Consider the following 16,337-nt stretch of genomic DNA (forward strand, 5'->3'; position numbering starts at 1 on the left):
GGTCCCTGATCGGCAAAGGGCGAGGGCTGAGTTGGTCAAGGTCAAAGATCACCCACCCGAGAGGTGCAGGGAGTGGGGGAGAAGGTAGAATGTCTCCTTCTGTTCATGTCACACCCGTTCTCACTTACGGAAAACCACAGCACGACAGACTCGAAGCAGAGTATGGACGCGTCGCAGCCCCGAGCCGCTAGCCGTGTGCCACCTGTGTTTTGCAAAGGACGAAGGCGAACAGAAGGATTAAAGATGTCGGCCAAGTGACCTTTGCAAAATGGGCAGCAGGGCTCAGCACAGTATGGAAATCAAGCTTGTCAACACATAGGCATGTCCTTGTTAGGGGTGTGTGTGTGTGTGTGTGTGCGCGCGCGCGCGCACGTGTGCATGCGCATGTGTGTGGTGATGCCTTATGTCCCCCAATTTCCTTTTTCAGGACAAATATCAGAAATATGTTTGTTTGCAGGTGATGTCAAAGGGAGCCACAGGTCACGGCTGATAGGGACCCCCCCCCCCGGAGAAAGGCTGACTTCCAAGGGGTGCAGAGGGTGGGAGGTGCAGAGCTTGGTGGGAGCAGGGGTGCAGCGAGGCCGGTGCCCTGCACGGAGACGCGCCACCAGACACAGCCGCCCGTGGCGAGCAGGGCCGGAAAGGGAACATCTAAGAGGGATTTCCCCTCATGGGACGTGGTGAGCCAAGGTGAACTTGCTCTCGCATCTCCCGCACGGAATCTTGAGTCGGGTGGGTACTGCGAGGCGGGCGCGCGAGGGTATCTGATGGGGCATGCGGAAAGGAAGCTTCTCCCTTGGCGTCGTGGCGGGGACAGTCTACTCCATTCAAGGATGCCGGGGCTGCCAGCCGGCGGTTGAGATGCTCTTCCTCTCCTTACCTCCCTGGGCCGGGCCTATCGCGTGGCCAAATGCGACACGAAAGGAAAGATCTTGTCCACCCGCCTCTCCACGCCCTGCTCATTTCATCAGAGCCCAATTTTCGTTTTCCATGATCACTCACTTCGTGGTCTCTCTGCCTGCGCCCCTTCAGCCTACCCCCCCCAACCCCCTGCAGCAACTGTGTGCGTCCCAAGTAGGACTATCTTCTTGGGGTTCTTCTCCTCCCCAGCCCCAGGCTAGGTCCTGGGAGAACAGAGCCCCGGTGGCTTCCTTCCCATCGTGCCTACACCCAGCACCTAGCTGGCACACGCAGACACTCAATGTCTGCCCAGTCGATAACCAAATGACTATCATTAAGCGCCTGTTAGTCAGCTCAATAGTCACAAATACTCCCCAAAGACGGCGCCTATTTGAAAATACATCCCAGGCACTGTTTTTCTACCCTCCACCCCATGCTTCTTTGGAGGGATGCGAAAGGGTCGGATGCTTCTGCAAACCTGTCTCCATGAGGAGCCATCTTGCCCTTCTCTGGCTCTCACCTGGGATGGATTCACCCATCCGCCTGAGCTTCGCACCTGGGGCACCCGCCTCACCCACTTTTCTTCCTATGAGCCATGAGCTTTCACAGCCATCGGAGTGTCTGCTGGAAGCACAGAGGGTCGCCCCAGCTCTCTGCGGCATAACCTCACCAGGGCATGCAGATCAAAACATTTAAAAATCTGTTCAATTCTGTCTTTGGTTGTGTCCCCACGGCTCTCACAACAACCTCGGGTCATAGCCAAGGCCAGTCCCCGGGCCGGAGGAGCAGAGCTGAGTGCCCTCCTCAGCGCTAAGTCGTTCGCGATTCCTGGGCCGGCTGCCGGGCCGGGGTGTGCACCGAGCGCGCTCCCAAGCTGTCCGGGCCCTGGGAATTTCTGGGCGCCGGGCGCCCACCCTTCGGCCGCGGCCCCGGCCCCGGAGAGCCAGGCGGCACGGCGCCGGCATGCTAAGTGGGCCGCACTGGGCGCCTTTGTTCCCCGCGCCTCTCAGGACCGCTTCCCTCTGCATCTTAATGGGCTTCTCGCCCCACCCGCTCCGCGCCCCGGCCCCGGCCTCCGCGCTGCGTCCCGGACACCCGAGCGCCGGCCGGTCCGCCCCCCCCCGCCCAAACCCGCGCGGGGCCGGCCCGAGCACCTGCGCCCGCCGCGCCCCCCACCCCCACCCCCACCCCGGGGGGCCCGCGGCCCGCGGCGCAAGTCTCGCGGTGCTACGACCCGGCGGGGAGCGGCGGCCCGCGCCCCCCGCCGCGCGACAAAGGCCGGCCCGGGAGGCGGGGGCGGGGCGGGGCGGCGGCGGCGGCGGCGGCGGGGCGAGCGGAGGCAGCGCCCGCCCGCGCCGTCCTTTGTGTGGCGGCGGCGGCGGCGCCTGGGCCCGCCCGCCCTCCGGGGCCCGGCTCCGCGCCGCGCTCCGCCCCGCCCGGCCTCCCGGCAAGATGGCAACCCCGGCGGCGGTCAACCCTCCGGGTGAGTAGCGGCCGCGCCCGCCCGCAGGCCCGGCCGGGGCCCCGCGCGCACCGGGGACGGTGCCGGGGCGGGGGTGGGGGACAGGCGCGCACCGGGGCCCGCGCGTCGCAGCATCAGCACCGGCCCCGCGGGCGGCGGACGCGGGCCTCGCGGCCCCCGGAAGCGCAGCGCCGGCCCGCGACCCCCTCGGCTTCCGAGAACAGCCGCCCAGGGCTTCCCCATCGCGAGCCGCCGCCTGTTCGCGCCCCGGGCCCCGCGGCGTCTCCGGCGGCGGTTGGGGCGGCGGGAGGGCACCGCGCGGGCGCGGGGAAAAGTTTGGAGCCGCGATTCAACAGGGTGGCCCGGGGTGGAAGTCGCGCCTTCCCCCGCGCGGCCCGCCCTCGAGCGCCGGTCCCCTGCGCCCCCCTGTCCCCGCGCCGCGCCCTGGTCCTCGGTGGGCACCGGCGCCCGGCCCGCAGCCCCGCGGCCGCCGGAGCATCCCCGCCCGGTCCGGCTCGTGCCCGCTGCCTCCGCGGGTGGACCCGCCCTCGGGGTGCGGTCCGCGACCCCCGTGCGCGCCCAGCAGATCTGGGACGGGTGACTGGGTCATGACGAGTGGGCATGTGTACCTGTTCGGGAAGGGGAGCAGGGAGTTCTGTTTCCGGCGGGGAGAGTGCCCTCCCTGAGGGGCGCCCCAGAATGGGAAGGGGGGGACACCGGGGCTGGCGGCTGTCAAGTTTTGGGTGCTGCGTGCTGACAGCTACCATCCCGCCTTGGCGCTTACTAAGCCCCTGAGGAGGATGCTGGTGGCAGTCAGACCAAGCCAGCCCTCCAGGAATTCCCAGTGCGGAAAGGTCCCTGTGTTAGAGATTCAGGGGTGTGTGTGTGTGTGGGGGGGGCTAGTAAAGAAGAAAGTACGGGTCATCAGAGTTAGGAGTAAAGGGTCCCCTCCATCTTTGGCAGGGGAAAGCTTCTGGAATTGAGACTTTTCCCAGCCCACCTTGGTGGGACTGGAGGGTTTGCACGTGTGGAGCTGGGGGCCGATGATCCTTGCAGGTGGAGGGGACAGCTTGAGGGCCAGATGCACACTGGGTAGGTTTCAGTGAGTACGTGGGGCGTTGGGGTTCCAGGAGGGGGCAGTGGGATTTCACTGACTTGTTTGTCTTTGAGGGACACTTTGAGGAGTCTGGACCCCCCTCCCCCATCCCGCAACACAAACATTAAGGAGTCCTCAGTGGTATTGAACGAGGAAGTCGCATGATCACTTCTTCAGGAAGGCGGGCTTCTAGATAACATCGGAAGGCGCGAGCCTGGAGGCAGGGAGGCTGGTCGAAATGAGGCCCATTGTCAGAGGGAGGGTGGTGAGATGTCCAGGACCCAGCTCTGGACAGAGAGGAACAGCACCCTTGGGCCGGTGGGGGCAGGGCTGGACTGGGTACAGCTCAGATGTGGGTAAGGGTAAAGGGGCAGGCCCTGGAGACACAGAGGTGGGGAGTCGGAGGCGTTCCAAGGAAGGAGGCTCCGTGAGAGACACAGGGAGTCTTGGCACTCAGATGGGGAGCTGGTGGTCCCAAATGGTGAGAGGAGCGTGGGCCGTGTGGACACAGCTGCTCCGGTTGGCTGGTTCCCGGAGTCTGTGGTTTCAACCTGGTCGGCTGCTGGAAAATCAATAGCAAACTGATGGACTTCAGTGTTATGACATTAAAAAAAAAAAAAAGCGAAGGCAGTTAAACGAAGGTACTGTAGAGGCTTACATTGGAAAGAGGAGCAAAGTCAGAGCAGGCATATACCTAGCATATCCACACGCAGAACCCCTTACAGCACACTTGGAAGGGGGTCCAACCCATACACTGTTCCAGAGGCGCCTGGACTCAGTCAGGGCAGCTGCCTGGCTTGTCGGGGCCGGGCCCCCGAGTGCCTGCGCCTGGGCCGGTGGGAGACTCTCCTGCCGCAGGTGTGGGTCGTCTTGGGTGGGAGCCCGAGAGGGAGACTGCAGATTGGACTGGCTATAGAGGCAGGGCCCCCAATCCTGTTGCCCCAGGCCACTGCCCCATATGCTTCTTTGAACACTGCCCCCTCTTCCTGCCTCTCCCCTTCCCCGGGATGTTGTTGCTTTGCAAAGGGTAAGAGCTTGGTAAACATGGGCAAATGCACCAGGAGGCACTGAGATTTATTTGTTCTGCTCCTTTGTGCCCAGGGTCCAAAGGCCACAGCCTGTCGCCTCTGCCCCCCCTGCCCACTAGTTCTGCTTTCCCAGCCCGGGGCTGCCCGCCAGCAGGCCCCTGTGCCGGTAGCTGTCTCCGTAAGGCATGGGGAGGGCACTCTGGATCCGCGATGCTGGATGGAGCTGGAGTCTTCCCATTCTCCGGGTGTTCGGGTGATAGGACCCCCATTTAAACCTCTGATTTGCCCCTCGCAGATCTCCTGTTTGGGTTTCAGGTCCGGATTCTAGCAGCTCCTTGGGGGAGCTGTGGTCTCTGAGGAGAGAAAGGCTGGGCTCTCCGGAGTTCTCCTGGCTTGTGCCCCCCCGCCCCCGTCTGGGTGTCCAGTTGTGCCTGACCCCTCCCGGCTCCAGGCCCTACACGGCTCACTGATTCTCCCTGTTCTCTCTGGCCGGGGTCGACCTCTGTGCCCTAGACCAAGGGATGGTGTTCTAGAATCTTCTGTTGCGTTTGCGCATTGTTTGTTTCACTCCCTCTTTGGGTGATATTTAAGCATTTCTGATTTATATGGAATAGGAAAGGTTTGGATTCGTTTCACGCATGGAAGGTTATCCTTAACCGAAACGGCACAGGGGACAAGGGGGCTGCCTTTCCGGTGCCTGCGCTCCACCGTCATCTTTTGTAGCAGAAGCAGGAGGGTCTCAGGTACAGTGAGACCCAAGAGCATCGGGAATTCGGCACCATCAGGCCGCTCCCTGCAACGAGCGTTTACAGGGAGTTAAGGAGGCTTGCTTGCACACGGAAAAGGAATCGAAAGGTATGATTTCAGAGACTTAGAATTTCTACTTTTTTCCTGAAATCCATGACTAGACTTCTTTTCCCTCCGTTTTCCTGTCTTTGGAATTGAGTGTATGGTACGGGGAGGTCGTCCTCAGGGCAAACAGCTGTAGGCGGAGGGACGTTTGGGTCGGTTCAACAGAGGCATCGAACACTTCAGACGCACCAAGCACTGCTCTGGGTTTGGGCCAGGGTGAAGGTGAGGAAGGATGCTCTTGGACCTCTGAGAGTTCCGAGGCTAACAGGAGGCACAAGGAAACTGACTTTGTAGCAAACAGTAGCATGAGGTGCGTGCTGGACAGGTGTGCTGTGTGATGCTGGAAACGCACACAGAGCCCTGTGGGCACTGGCTTCTGAAACCGGGAGTTTAGAGTGGAGAGAGCTTGTCCTACGGAGAACGTAGGGTCATTCCAGGCTCGGGTTTGTGGGCAGACGGGGGAAGGCACGGGCTGCCCTCCGGTGGCTGTCCTCGCAGTGCTCCTGGGGACCCAGAGGGACGCCCAGGGATGCTCCGAGGGACGCCCGTGGAGCTTGTGGGGGGCCCCGTGGCCCTGCCCAACCCCCTGCCCCAGGACAGAGGAGCGCCCAACCCAGCATACCCTGGAAGCCCAATTTCTTTACATATTGCATTTCACGGAACTCACGAGCCCATCAGTTACGAGGCACATCGCTGTTGTAGGAACCCCGGAAGGAAAGCTCTGCAGTTCAGCCCAGACTCTCTGTCAGTTATGTAAGGTGCGTCCATCTCAGGTTGGTTTAAAAATGTGCGTTTAGAATCAGTCAAGTACTGTGCATTAAGAGAAAAGTTCATTTTGCTGCTGGGCCATCCACATGTGAAACCTGTGGTCTTCTTTTTTTAAAAATGCATTTAAATTCAATTAATTAACATACAGTGTTGGTCTGCTTTTCAGTAAAGAATCCTTTTAAGGTTGATCTTGTAGCCATGTGCCATGAAGCTGGCGATGCACTGACAGCCCATTGGCTTCTGCCCGGGAAAGGAGTGATGTCTGAGAAAGAGGCTGGTCTGTCCCTCAGCCAGTATTTACTGAGCAACTACTATGTGCCAGGTGCTGAGAGCTCGGTTGTGGGTGGTCAGCGGTGCAAAACCAGGACTGCCATGACCGCTGAGCTCCTTGCTGCTCCTGGGCACACGCAGCCCTAAGAATCCCACAGATGGGTTAGTTGTAAGATTGTTAACAGTGTGAAGAAATGAAGGAGGTTTGAGGCTTGCCCCTTAGAGGGGAAACCTTTTTTAAATTCTTTATTAACGTTTGATTGTATTGCTTTCCCGTTTGGATGGCCCCACAGAGAGCAAACTTCCTATCGATCACCAGGTTTCGAATCAGAGCGCTCTGATATGACAGTTTCTACAAAACAAGCTAAAGGACATTTGATCCTGGGTCCCTAGGCAGTCACGGTTTTTAAGAGTTGGGTGCATTCATCGAGGTGTCCTGGGGGTCGCTGGTTATCTTGCACGGGCAGTCAGAGCTGTGTGCTTCGCACGGAAGTCGTTGCTGCTCCCATGCTCCCAAACATTTCGTAGGTGAGAGCAGGTGGGCATGGGGCCCCGGGGGGCCCGGGGGAGGCGCTGGGTATCTGATCTGTGTTGTAGCAGAGGTTCCGTAAGGTAGTCCTTGGGGGTCAGGGGGCCAGCGCTCGCTGTTGGCTGCGGGGATGGGATGCCTTCTGCCGCGGGGGCGGACACATCTGGAAGCGGAGGAGGTATACATGGACAGAGTAGGTGAGGACGAGGTAATGAGATGCCTTACGAGGTTATATTCCAGGTTGAGATTAAATGTATTTGATGTTCTTTTTTTGTGGTCGAGTGTAGTTGATACACAACATTGTGGGAGTTCCAGGCCTGTCACCTAATGATTCTGTGGCACAAGGTGCGCCCCGCCAGGCTCAACCCAAGTGCCGCTACCACCAGTCGCCGCCCAGCGCTGCCGGGATACCGCCGACTGCGTTCCCTGTGCTGTTCCTTTCATTCCCAGGACTGACTCGTCCTGTACCCGGAAGCCTGGACCTCCCACTCCCCTTCCCGCATTTTGCCTGTCCCGACTCCCTTCCCGTCTGGTGACCACCAGTTTGTCCTCTGTGTTTCTGAGTTTTTTGGTTCATGGTTTGGTCTTCTAGCTCGCGCCTGTAAGTGGAATCGTGCAGTGTTTGTCTTTCCCCGTCCGACTTGTGTCACTTAGCAGAATGCCCTCTAGGTCCTTTTGTGTCCTTGCTGATGACAAGGCCTCATTCTTTTCTTTGGCCGAGTCCTGCTCGGTTGCATGTATGCGTGCGTACATGCCACAGCTTCATCCGTGCGTCTGTCCACGGACACTGGCGTTGCCTCCTTGTCTTGGCTACTGTAGATCCTGCTGCGGAGAACACAGAGTTACATGTATCCTTTTGAATTCGTTTCTGTTTTCTTTGGGTAACTGCCCGGGGTGGCATTGCGGGATCGTAGGGTAATTCTATTTTCAGTTTTTTGGAAGACGTCCTGTGTTGTTCTCCAGAGCCGCTGCTCCCACTTGCTACCGCAGCAACAGTGCACGAGGGTCCCCTTTCCCCGCATCCTTGCCAGCACTCGTGGTTCCTGCTGTTACTGATCTGAGCCCTTCTGACTGGGCGAGGCGGGACCTCTCTGTGGTTTCCATCTGCCTTTCCCCGATGCTGAGGGATGTGGGGCATCTTCTCGGGTGTCTGCTGGCCATCCGCGTGTCTTGTTTGGAGACGTGTCTGTTCAGGTCCTCTGCACATTTTTAAATCAGATTATTTGTTGTTTGATGTTGAATCGTGTATGTTCTCTCTGCATTTTAGATATTAGCGCTTTATCAGCTGTGTCATCGGCAAATATTTCCTTCCTTCCGCAGGCTGCCTTTCCGATTTGCTGACTGTTTCCTTCTCTGTACAGAAGCACTTTATCTCGATGAAGTCCCACCAGTTCATTTTTGCTCGTGTTTCCCCTGCCTAAGGAGATGTAGCTAGAAAAATGTTGCGATGGCCGATGTCCAAGATGACTGCCCACTTCTCCTTTTAGGAGTTGTGTGGTTTCGGGTCCCGTGTTTAGGTCTTTCTTCCATTTTGAGTTGAGTTTTGTGCGTGCTGTACGAGGGGCCCATTTTCGTCCTTCCGTATGTGGCTGTCCAGTTTCCCGGCACCGTGTGTTGAAGAGACTAGACTGTCTTCCGTATTCATCTCTTGAGGAGGCAACCTGGGCGCTGCCGTCTGGGAGATGAAGGGCTCCCAGAGGGAAGGCCGTGGAGTCGGTCGGACTTTAGGTGCAGTAGAAGGCCGCCACGGGGTCCGGAGCCAGGGAGGGACGTGCTCTGCCCTGTGTGTCACCGTGCTGTCCCCGGCTGCTGTGTGGGGAACAGAGTGGAAGGCAGGACGTGAGGCAAGGCTCCAGCTGGAGGTTGCTGACGTGGCCCGGCCGGCAGGGGAGACGGAGAGAAGTAGGAGGAGGTAAGATAGACGTCGGGGCTGGCAAGCCGCGCGGAACAGCGCCGGGGCACCAGGCTCGTCCTCGTCCGTCGCAGCGGGGCTGCCCCCCATGTAGCCACCCGCAGCAGCTCTGTCTTTGGGCAGAGCTGTCAGGACTCTGTGGCAGGGGGTGGGAGAGGGCGAGAGGAAGAGGAGGCGTGGGGGAGGCCCCCGCTGTCCGTCCCGACACCTGCGTGGTGGGGGGCGGCAGGAAGGGGGAGACACATGGGGCCGGGGGCGTGCTTGAGACTTCAGCATTGGACACAAGTTGGGGTGCCCCCGGGACACGGGGCTGGAGCTGTCGGGGAGGCAGTGGCCACCTGGCCCCAGGGACCTGGGCTGCAAAATGAACACACGGGAAAGGACTTCAACTAGCCTTTCCCCAGCTTTGCCGAGTGCTTCTCTTGGGGGGAGTGAGACCCCAGAGGACAGAACAGTGGAGCTGAAGCACCTTGGTCCCTGGCGGCATCCCCACTCACCACTTCACTGTGGGTCTGCGCTGACTCTCCCTCACCTGCCTAGGGACATCCTTTCTGCCTCTCTTCCTCTTGCCCTAAGGTCATATCTGCACGGGGCTGTAAGGTCAGGAGCCTGCCCTGGCATGGTCCGGCGGCGCACGGCTGTGCATGGAGACATGGGCCTTTCAGACAGAGGCTGTGGGGCGGTCATTGCGCGGGGCAGGCTGGTGGACGCGGACGCACACAGAGCTTCCTGTGAGTGAATACTAACCGTCTCCCGCCTCTGGCCCAACCTCTGCATCTGAGGGCTTTTGCTGACACCCATCCCAGTTCACCTGTCTTTCCTGCCCACGCCACCAACCAACACTGGTTTCTTCTGGTCTCAGCTTGGATTCTTACTCAGCTGGGGGACATGGGGGGGCCTTTCCCGACGCCTCGATCCAGATAAAGCTGCCTGCACGGGGCCCCATGGGTGGACTTCACCTCCGGAGCACTTCGCCTCGCCGGGAATGAGATGGTAAATTGTGTAGTCATTGGTGGACACCTGGGTCTCTTGCTGGCCTGGAAGCCCCACGGGGGGCGGGGGGGGGATGCCTTTCTCACTGTGCAGCCCCAGCACCTGTCATGTCGCGTCTGGTATAGTAGGTATCCAGGAAGGTGGCTGCATGGGAGCCTGGGTGCCTGGGTGACTGGTATGGATGCCTGGGTACCTGTGTATGTGGATGCGTGGGTATATGAACGCATGGGTGTCTGGGTGCATATGTGAATGGGTGCCAGGGAATTATGTCACAGCTTTGTATGTGGCTGCCTGTACATGCCTGCAGGCAGTGTATTTGCAGGTCTCTGAAACAGGAGGCCAGAGCCGTCTAATTTAGATTCTGGTCTTTATTTGTGGGAACTGATTTTGATCTGTAAATCCTACCAGGGTAGTCTCTCCCCAAACCAGTTCTTCCAGACTTTATCTCATTATAAAGGAAGCTTGGAGAAGCACAGATCTTATCATTCTCCCCAGGAGGGGAGGTCAGACTGGTCATAACCTGGCCACCAGCTGGGGGTAGCAGAAGACCTGTCCCCACTAGGTCCCTTATTAGAGTCCCACGGGGGTACTCCTGGAAGGGGTCCTCCCCTCCCTGCCTTCTGTGTGCGGAACCACGGATGGGGCTTGTATAGTGACCGGCCACTGCAGATAAGGTGCACTTGGGACTGGCCAGAGCCAGGGGCAGCTTCATTTCTGTTCAAAGGACCACTCCACCAACCCCCCACTGGCGGCTGCCGCGGTTGCAGCAGTCAGAGGCCGGAGCCCTGGGCCGATAAGGAGCCTCGGGCTTTCCACACTGCAACAGCTTGACCATTTTCCAGGCAAATCCACAAACAAGCGAGAATGTTTGCAAGAAAGTGGTTCCCATATTTGTGCATTGTACAGAAAGAGGAGGCATCTTCTCTCACTCTGGTCGTGCTGGGAGAGTGGCCAGGCAGAGCCGCGGGGTCCCCTAGCCCCCGCTGACCAGCCCCCTCCTGTCACCCTCATAGCGGCCCCTCCCCCGAGGCCAGCAGTATACCTGCTCGTTCTAAACGAAACAGCTGGCAAATGTCCAGAAGTGAGGGTAGTTCCACCACCCACCGCAAGCATCCCTGCGTGTGTCATTGCAGACTTTCCCCCGGAGCAGCGCGTGCAGAGCCCGGGCGTCCTTGGGTCGTGTCGTCCTCCTGTCTTGGTGGCCGGGTCACTGTGGTCTTCGTGTCAGTGCCCTGCCCGTGTCCGTTCGCTCAGCCTCTCCTGTTGGGGGGCATTTGGTGCACTTTTCCGTTTGCCTGAGTCCCCCACAACAGGGTCACAGCTGTTCCCAGAGATAAAGAGGTCGTGACACGATTCCTTGTCTCCCTTACCTTAACGTCCTGGGAGAGAGTCGACCCGTCCGGTGGGTTTCTGTGTTTGCATTAACACCTGGTTTATGCAGAGCTTAAACCCGAGGCTCAGCCCAGCTCCGAGACCTGCCTGGGGCCCCCGCTGTGTAAGTGGGGGAGCAGGACGTGGGCCCCTTGCCACGTCACCTCTCCTACGTGGCCTTCTCCCCGTGGAAGGGGCCGGTAACTGTCCTAGAAGGCCTCGATCGCTGCCAAGTGTCCACACACGCACCTGGACGGAAGGACCCATTTCCAACCAGACTGGCCGGCTGCCGGCGCCCGGGCTAGGAGAGCTCCCAGCAGGGTGGGGGCCATTGTTCCTTCGCCCATGCGTCATGGCTTAGACGGTTGGTGGCCGTCACTCCAGCTTCAGACGCAGGGTCAGGAGGTTTTAGTGACTGAGGGAAAGTGTGTTCGATTTGGTCCCTCCTGCACTGGGCCCCTCTCTACCCAGGCCCCGGCGGCAAAAGAGGCTTGTTTGGTACAGCCGGGGAGGACCCCCCGGAGGGCCCCAGGGGTGCTGTGTGGAAAAAGCCACTGAAGCTGGTAAGTGACCGAAGGGAGGCAGGAGAGCGATGTGGCCGCTCTGTAGGACCTCAGCTAATGAGCGGAGTTCCGGACTCCCGGGCACCAGGAGGCCTGAAGTTGATTCATGCCCCCATTTTTTTTTAAAGATTTTATTTATTCATTTGACAGAGTGATGGAGAGAGAGCACGAGCGGGGGCAGGGGCAGGGGCAGCAGGCAGACGGAGAGGGAGAAGCAGACCCCACGTTGAGCTGGGAGCCCGATGTGGGACTCAATCCCAGGACCCGGCATCATGACCTGAGCCAAAGGCAGTTGCTTAACGACGGAGCCCCCCAGGCGCCCCACCTCCCTTGTTTTAAATTCATGGTACGCGGATGATACTCTCTGTCTCCTCTTGGAGGGGCCTCTGACTGGGCTGTGTGGCAGAGCACCGAGGAGGCTGGCATGGGGGGGCAGAGGCATGTCCACACGACGCAGAGCTGCAGGGGGCATCAGGGGTCTGGAGGGCTTCCTGGTTGGCCCAGCCCTGGGGTGGGGTGCCCTTGGCGGGGGTGGGGATGATGCCTAACCTCTTGCAGGCATGGGGCAGCCCCCCCAACAACAAAGACTTCTCCAGACCCGGATGGCCCTGGTGCCCAGGTCGGGAAGCCCTGCTCTGTGCGGATGGGCCTGCTTGTCACCTCTGGGCCGTGGCAATTGGAAAGGGGACTCAGAAGGTCTGTGGGATGCATGGCCGGCAGAGAAGAAAGGGGCTGGCTCTTGCGACCACTGCCCAGTGTAAGAAAACCCGGCAGCCGGAAGGATGAGACGGCCCCCTTCAGATCATCACGACACCCATGAAGAAAGTTAATTTAAATGTGAAATAACAGAATGGCAGGAATTTTTTATTATTATTTTTAGAACAGCGTTGATGTTTCTGTCCCATCAGCAGTTTGAGACGAGGCGTAGTCTGGAATCGTTTGCTGTAATTTGATATGCTTGATGGAGTCCAGGCCCCCCAAAGGATAAAATGAATGAATGTGATCAAGGCTCACAGCTGTGTTCTCTCCTTTTGAAAGCATTTCGCACCAGAAAACTTCCAGCGCGGCTCAGGCAGCCTTCCCCCAGTGCCCCCGCCCCCGCCCGGAGGGTGCTGTGTCCCATGCCAGGGGGTAGCGGGATGCTGAGCGCAACAGGCCGGCTGCGTGCGTGGCCAGCGGCTTCTGGACCGCTCTCTAGAGCAGGTGTTTTCGGGACAGGTTTATGCAAGTGGCCGACAGCGCGCTGGGGGCCGAGGGCACGCAGACCCCCGCCGGCTCCTCTGACGGGCAGAGAAGGATGGTGAAGGGGTGGGCTTGGGGCAGAGGGCTCCGTCTGGGACAGGAGCCTGTGCCTTTCCCTGATGTCGGCCTCCAGCTGCCTGCCCGGCGTATCTGTCTGTGCGTCCCCGAGGCTCTGCCAAGCCTGTACCTCCTGTACCTCCTCCTCCCCCTCGGTCCCCGGTGGTCATGAGTCTTCATCCACTGGCCAGAGCCAGACACTAATTATTTCAATTGCCTAGCCACCTAATTAAACAAATACTCATTTGCATGCCACCCGTGCGCTCGCAGTGGCCTGCAGAGCCAGGCGCGGTTTTTTCGCTTCTCCGGAGCTCACCGTGTGGTCGGGGAGTTGGCCGCTTGTGAAACGACCCCATGTGTGAGGCTCTCCACAAAATAAGGAGTCGGAAAGAAAGGAGTCTTTGTTTTGGAGGCAATAGGCGGCTTCCGAAATGTCGTGAGCAGGGTGTGATGTGACCCAAGCAGTGTTCTGGAAAGCTCTCTCTGGCCGCGGCATCTGCCATCTGGGTGAAGGACACCGGCGGCAAAGCCGCGTGGGCAGTCCAGGTGGGGGATGGGCGCAGCCTGCTCCGGGACATGCGCTGTGGACATGGGGGGATACGGGGGGACCCTGGGGTAGGTTAGGAGTGAAGCCGACTGAGCCAGTGACAGGCTGGACATAGCTGATGCGGGGACGGGAGCAGCCAGGTTCCTGATGCGCCCCGGGTGTGTGTGTTGGGGGGGGGGGTAGGGCACCACCTCCCAAGACAGCAGACGCGGATGAGGTCCGGAAATTTGGGGGTATTTGGGGGGAAGTGGCGGGGGAGCACGTTTGCTCTCGGACGTGTGGAGCTCGAAACACCCAGGTGATGCGGGGATTTGCCAGAAAACAAATTTGACAGAGTTTCATTTCCGTTCAGTTTCATTTCTGTTCCAGTTGGAACCTTTTGTTTTTTTTAAACCCCAGTGTCCCCCGTCCCTCACACGAAGCCTGGCACATAATTAGTGCTTAATACATATTTCTTGAGTGGATGACCGAACCAGTGTCCCTGTCTCCCGGATGATAAGCCAATGAAGAGTTATGCTATCACCTGAGACCCACAGGCATGACATTCCTCGGGGAACGCACAGCTGCCTTCCCGTTCCTGGAGAGACTAGAAGTGGCCTTATCTCGAGGACAGCCAGACCTCCAAGGTCCCCAGACCCTGCTCTCAGCATGCAGAAATTCCTATGTCCTCTCTACCCCCTGCGTCCACAAACCTGAAAGCACAGAATCAGTCGTGCCTCACCTTCCCAGGGCAGCTCACTCTGCCCACGCGTCCTGTCCCCATGCTTTCATAAAAGCACCCTTTTTGCACCAAATTCGTCTCAAGACTGTGGCACTTGGTGACCCCACATCACTATGAGTAAGGACATTCTCTCGCATAGCGACAGTCTGCGACCCGAATCAAGACGTCGGCGCTAATATGACAGCGACGTCCGGCCACGGACCTTCCCCATGTTGTCAGAACAGTGTTCTTCAGAGCTGGAAACATCGTTCGCCTGGCCCTGGGGTTAAGCCAGAGGTGCAAATTGTATTTAGTTGTGGTGTCTCTCTCTCTTTGTATGGTTTTCTAACGGAACCGAAGCACAGTGTAACAATGTTACTTTAGCCTCAGTCAGGTGCACACGGGGCTCAGGCTCGTTCCCTGTGCCACACCTGACATCACCGCGGCCGCTTTATCTATAATTGGGCGTTCGTACCTCTTCATAACCTTTGGTTCATGTCACCCCCCCCAACTACCACTTTGTTCCTTGTATTTAAGAAATCTTGTTTTGTTGTTTTTGTTGTTTATTCGTTTGTTTTATTTCTTGTATTCCACACATGAGTGAGATCATGTGGCGTTTGTCTATGTCCGTCGGACGCACTCCGCTTTGCGCGCTGCCCTCCAGGTCCTCGTCGCGATGCCCTCGGCCTCCCCCTCAGTGCTGGAATCATTTCTCAGACGCCTCTTTTTTGGTCTTGTTCTGTCTTTTCTTGTCCTTTGGTGGCCTTCACGTTGTGGCCTAGGGCAGGTCAGTCATTTGGTGAAATATCCCTTTGTTTCCTTTTGTTTGGTGTTGCCGCAGGGTGGCGTGGGCGTGGTGCTTTTTAAAATTTTTTATCAAAAATGCCACCAAAGTGACCTTGTGTCACACGACTACTTTTAGCAGTTGTCGCTCCGAAGGGGGTCTCTGGGTGGATGAGTCAGGGTCCCGGGCAGACAAGGCTGAGGACAGGGCTGAGCGGCTTCCGACGACCCTCCTGGTATGTTTACTGAGCCTCATCTCTGGGCTCTGCACACCGTTCACGGGAGGTTCCAGAGACTCCTCGGTGAGTACGGGTCCCAGGGGAGTTTTAAAAAATACTGGAAGGCTAATACTATCCTAAACTAAATATCAACTTCATTTGACAAATAAAATAATTGTCATCTAACTGTAAGAATGATTATGTCTGTAACAAAGTCAACAGGGATTTGAAGTGTTTAATTACCAACTTTCCCGACATACAAATTGAAAAGCTTTTCAGGTAAGTTGCTCATGTGGAATGCCTGAAATGCACTGCAATTAGCAGCCAGATCTTCCTGCAGACGGCAATGAGCGTGAGACTCGTCCTGTCCTCCGTTGCTGGTACACAGCCCGGCTTCCGTGTGTGTTTGCATCTGCGTTAAGGAAGTTAATTTGCCCCTTCTTTGTCCCACTTAAAACCAAGTTGGTATTTGACTGTGACTTTGTAAAGACCTCGTGACTTAAAAACCAGAATAATTTTGGGTGTAATTTGCCTAAAGGAACGTGCTGCGTTTTCGGAAGTCTGAGAATTCCTTCCTCACCCTTCTCTCTCTCTCTCTCCTTCCCCCACCTCCTCTCCCTCCTCCCGTCTTTCACATGCCACCCCCCCCCCCGCCCTCCTCCTCTTGTCAGAGACCCAAGAGCCAGTCGGGGGGATGTTGGAACCACCCTAGTAGTTCCTGGTGGCTCACCTCGCTGGGCAGGTGTGTAAGAACCCAGTGCATGGGAGTGACGTGAACGCAGTTTGCTAGGAGGCAGTGCAGAAGAGGGCCTCTGTTTACCCATCTGTAAAATGGGACAGCTACTTTATTGCATGCCATGGGGTCTGTTCCATGTGCTCCAGGTTCGGAGGGGAACAAGATACCCCCTTGCACTGGAAGCGGGCTTGGGGTACCCGGCCCGTGGCTATTAGCGCTGCTGCTCCCAGACATGGGAAACGGGGCGCTCGATGGTTTGTGGTGAGGACTGGAGGGTTGTGTGTCCTAGTGTTCGCGGCGGCACCAGTTC

The 16,337-nt window shown here is 58.3% G+C and overlaps 1 protein-coding gene across 4 annotated transcripts in view; it reads left to right on the forward strand.

Moving 5' to 3' along the window:
- Nucleotides 1–2,089: 2,089 nt before the first annotated feature.
- Nucleotides 2,090–16,337, forward strand: part of ARNT2 (aryl hydrocarbon receptor nuclear translocator 2) — a 142,634-nt gene continuing 128,386 nt past the window's right edge. For 3 of the 4 annotated variants that reach the window (XM_032341922.1, XM_032341925.1, XM_032341926.1), the window contains exon 1: nt 2,090–2,383. In XM_032341922.1, the coding sequence (XP_032197813.1) occupies nt 2,353–2,383 (31 nt within the window). In that variant the 5' untranslated portion in view covers nt 2,090–2,352. The remainder of the gene's footprint in view (nt 2,384–16,337) is intronic. The other variant, XM_032341921.1, reaches the window with a different exon arrangement.

The sequence above is a fragment of the Mustela erminea genome, chromosome 5, assembly GCF_009829155.1.
Source record: "Mustela erminea isolate mMusErm1 chromosome 5, mMusErm1.Pri, whole genome shotgun sequence".
Taxonomy (NCBI): domain Eukaryota; kingdom Metazoa; phylum Chordata; class Mammalia; order Carnivora; family Mustelidae; genus Mustela; species Mustela erminea.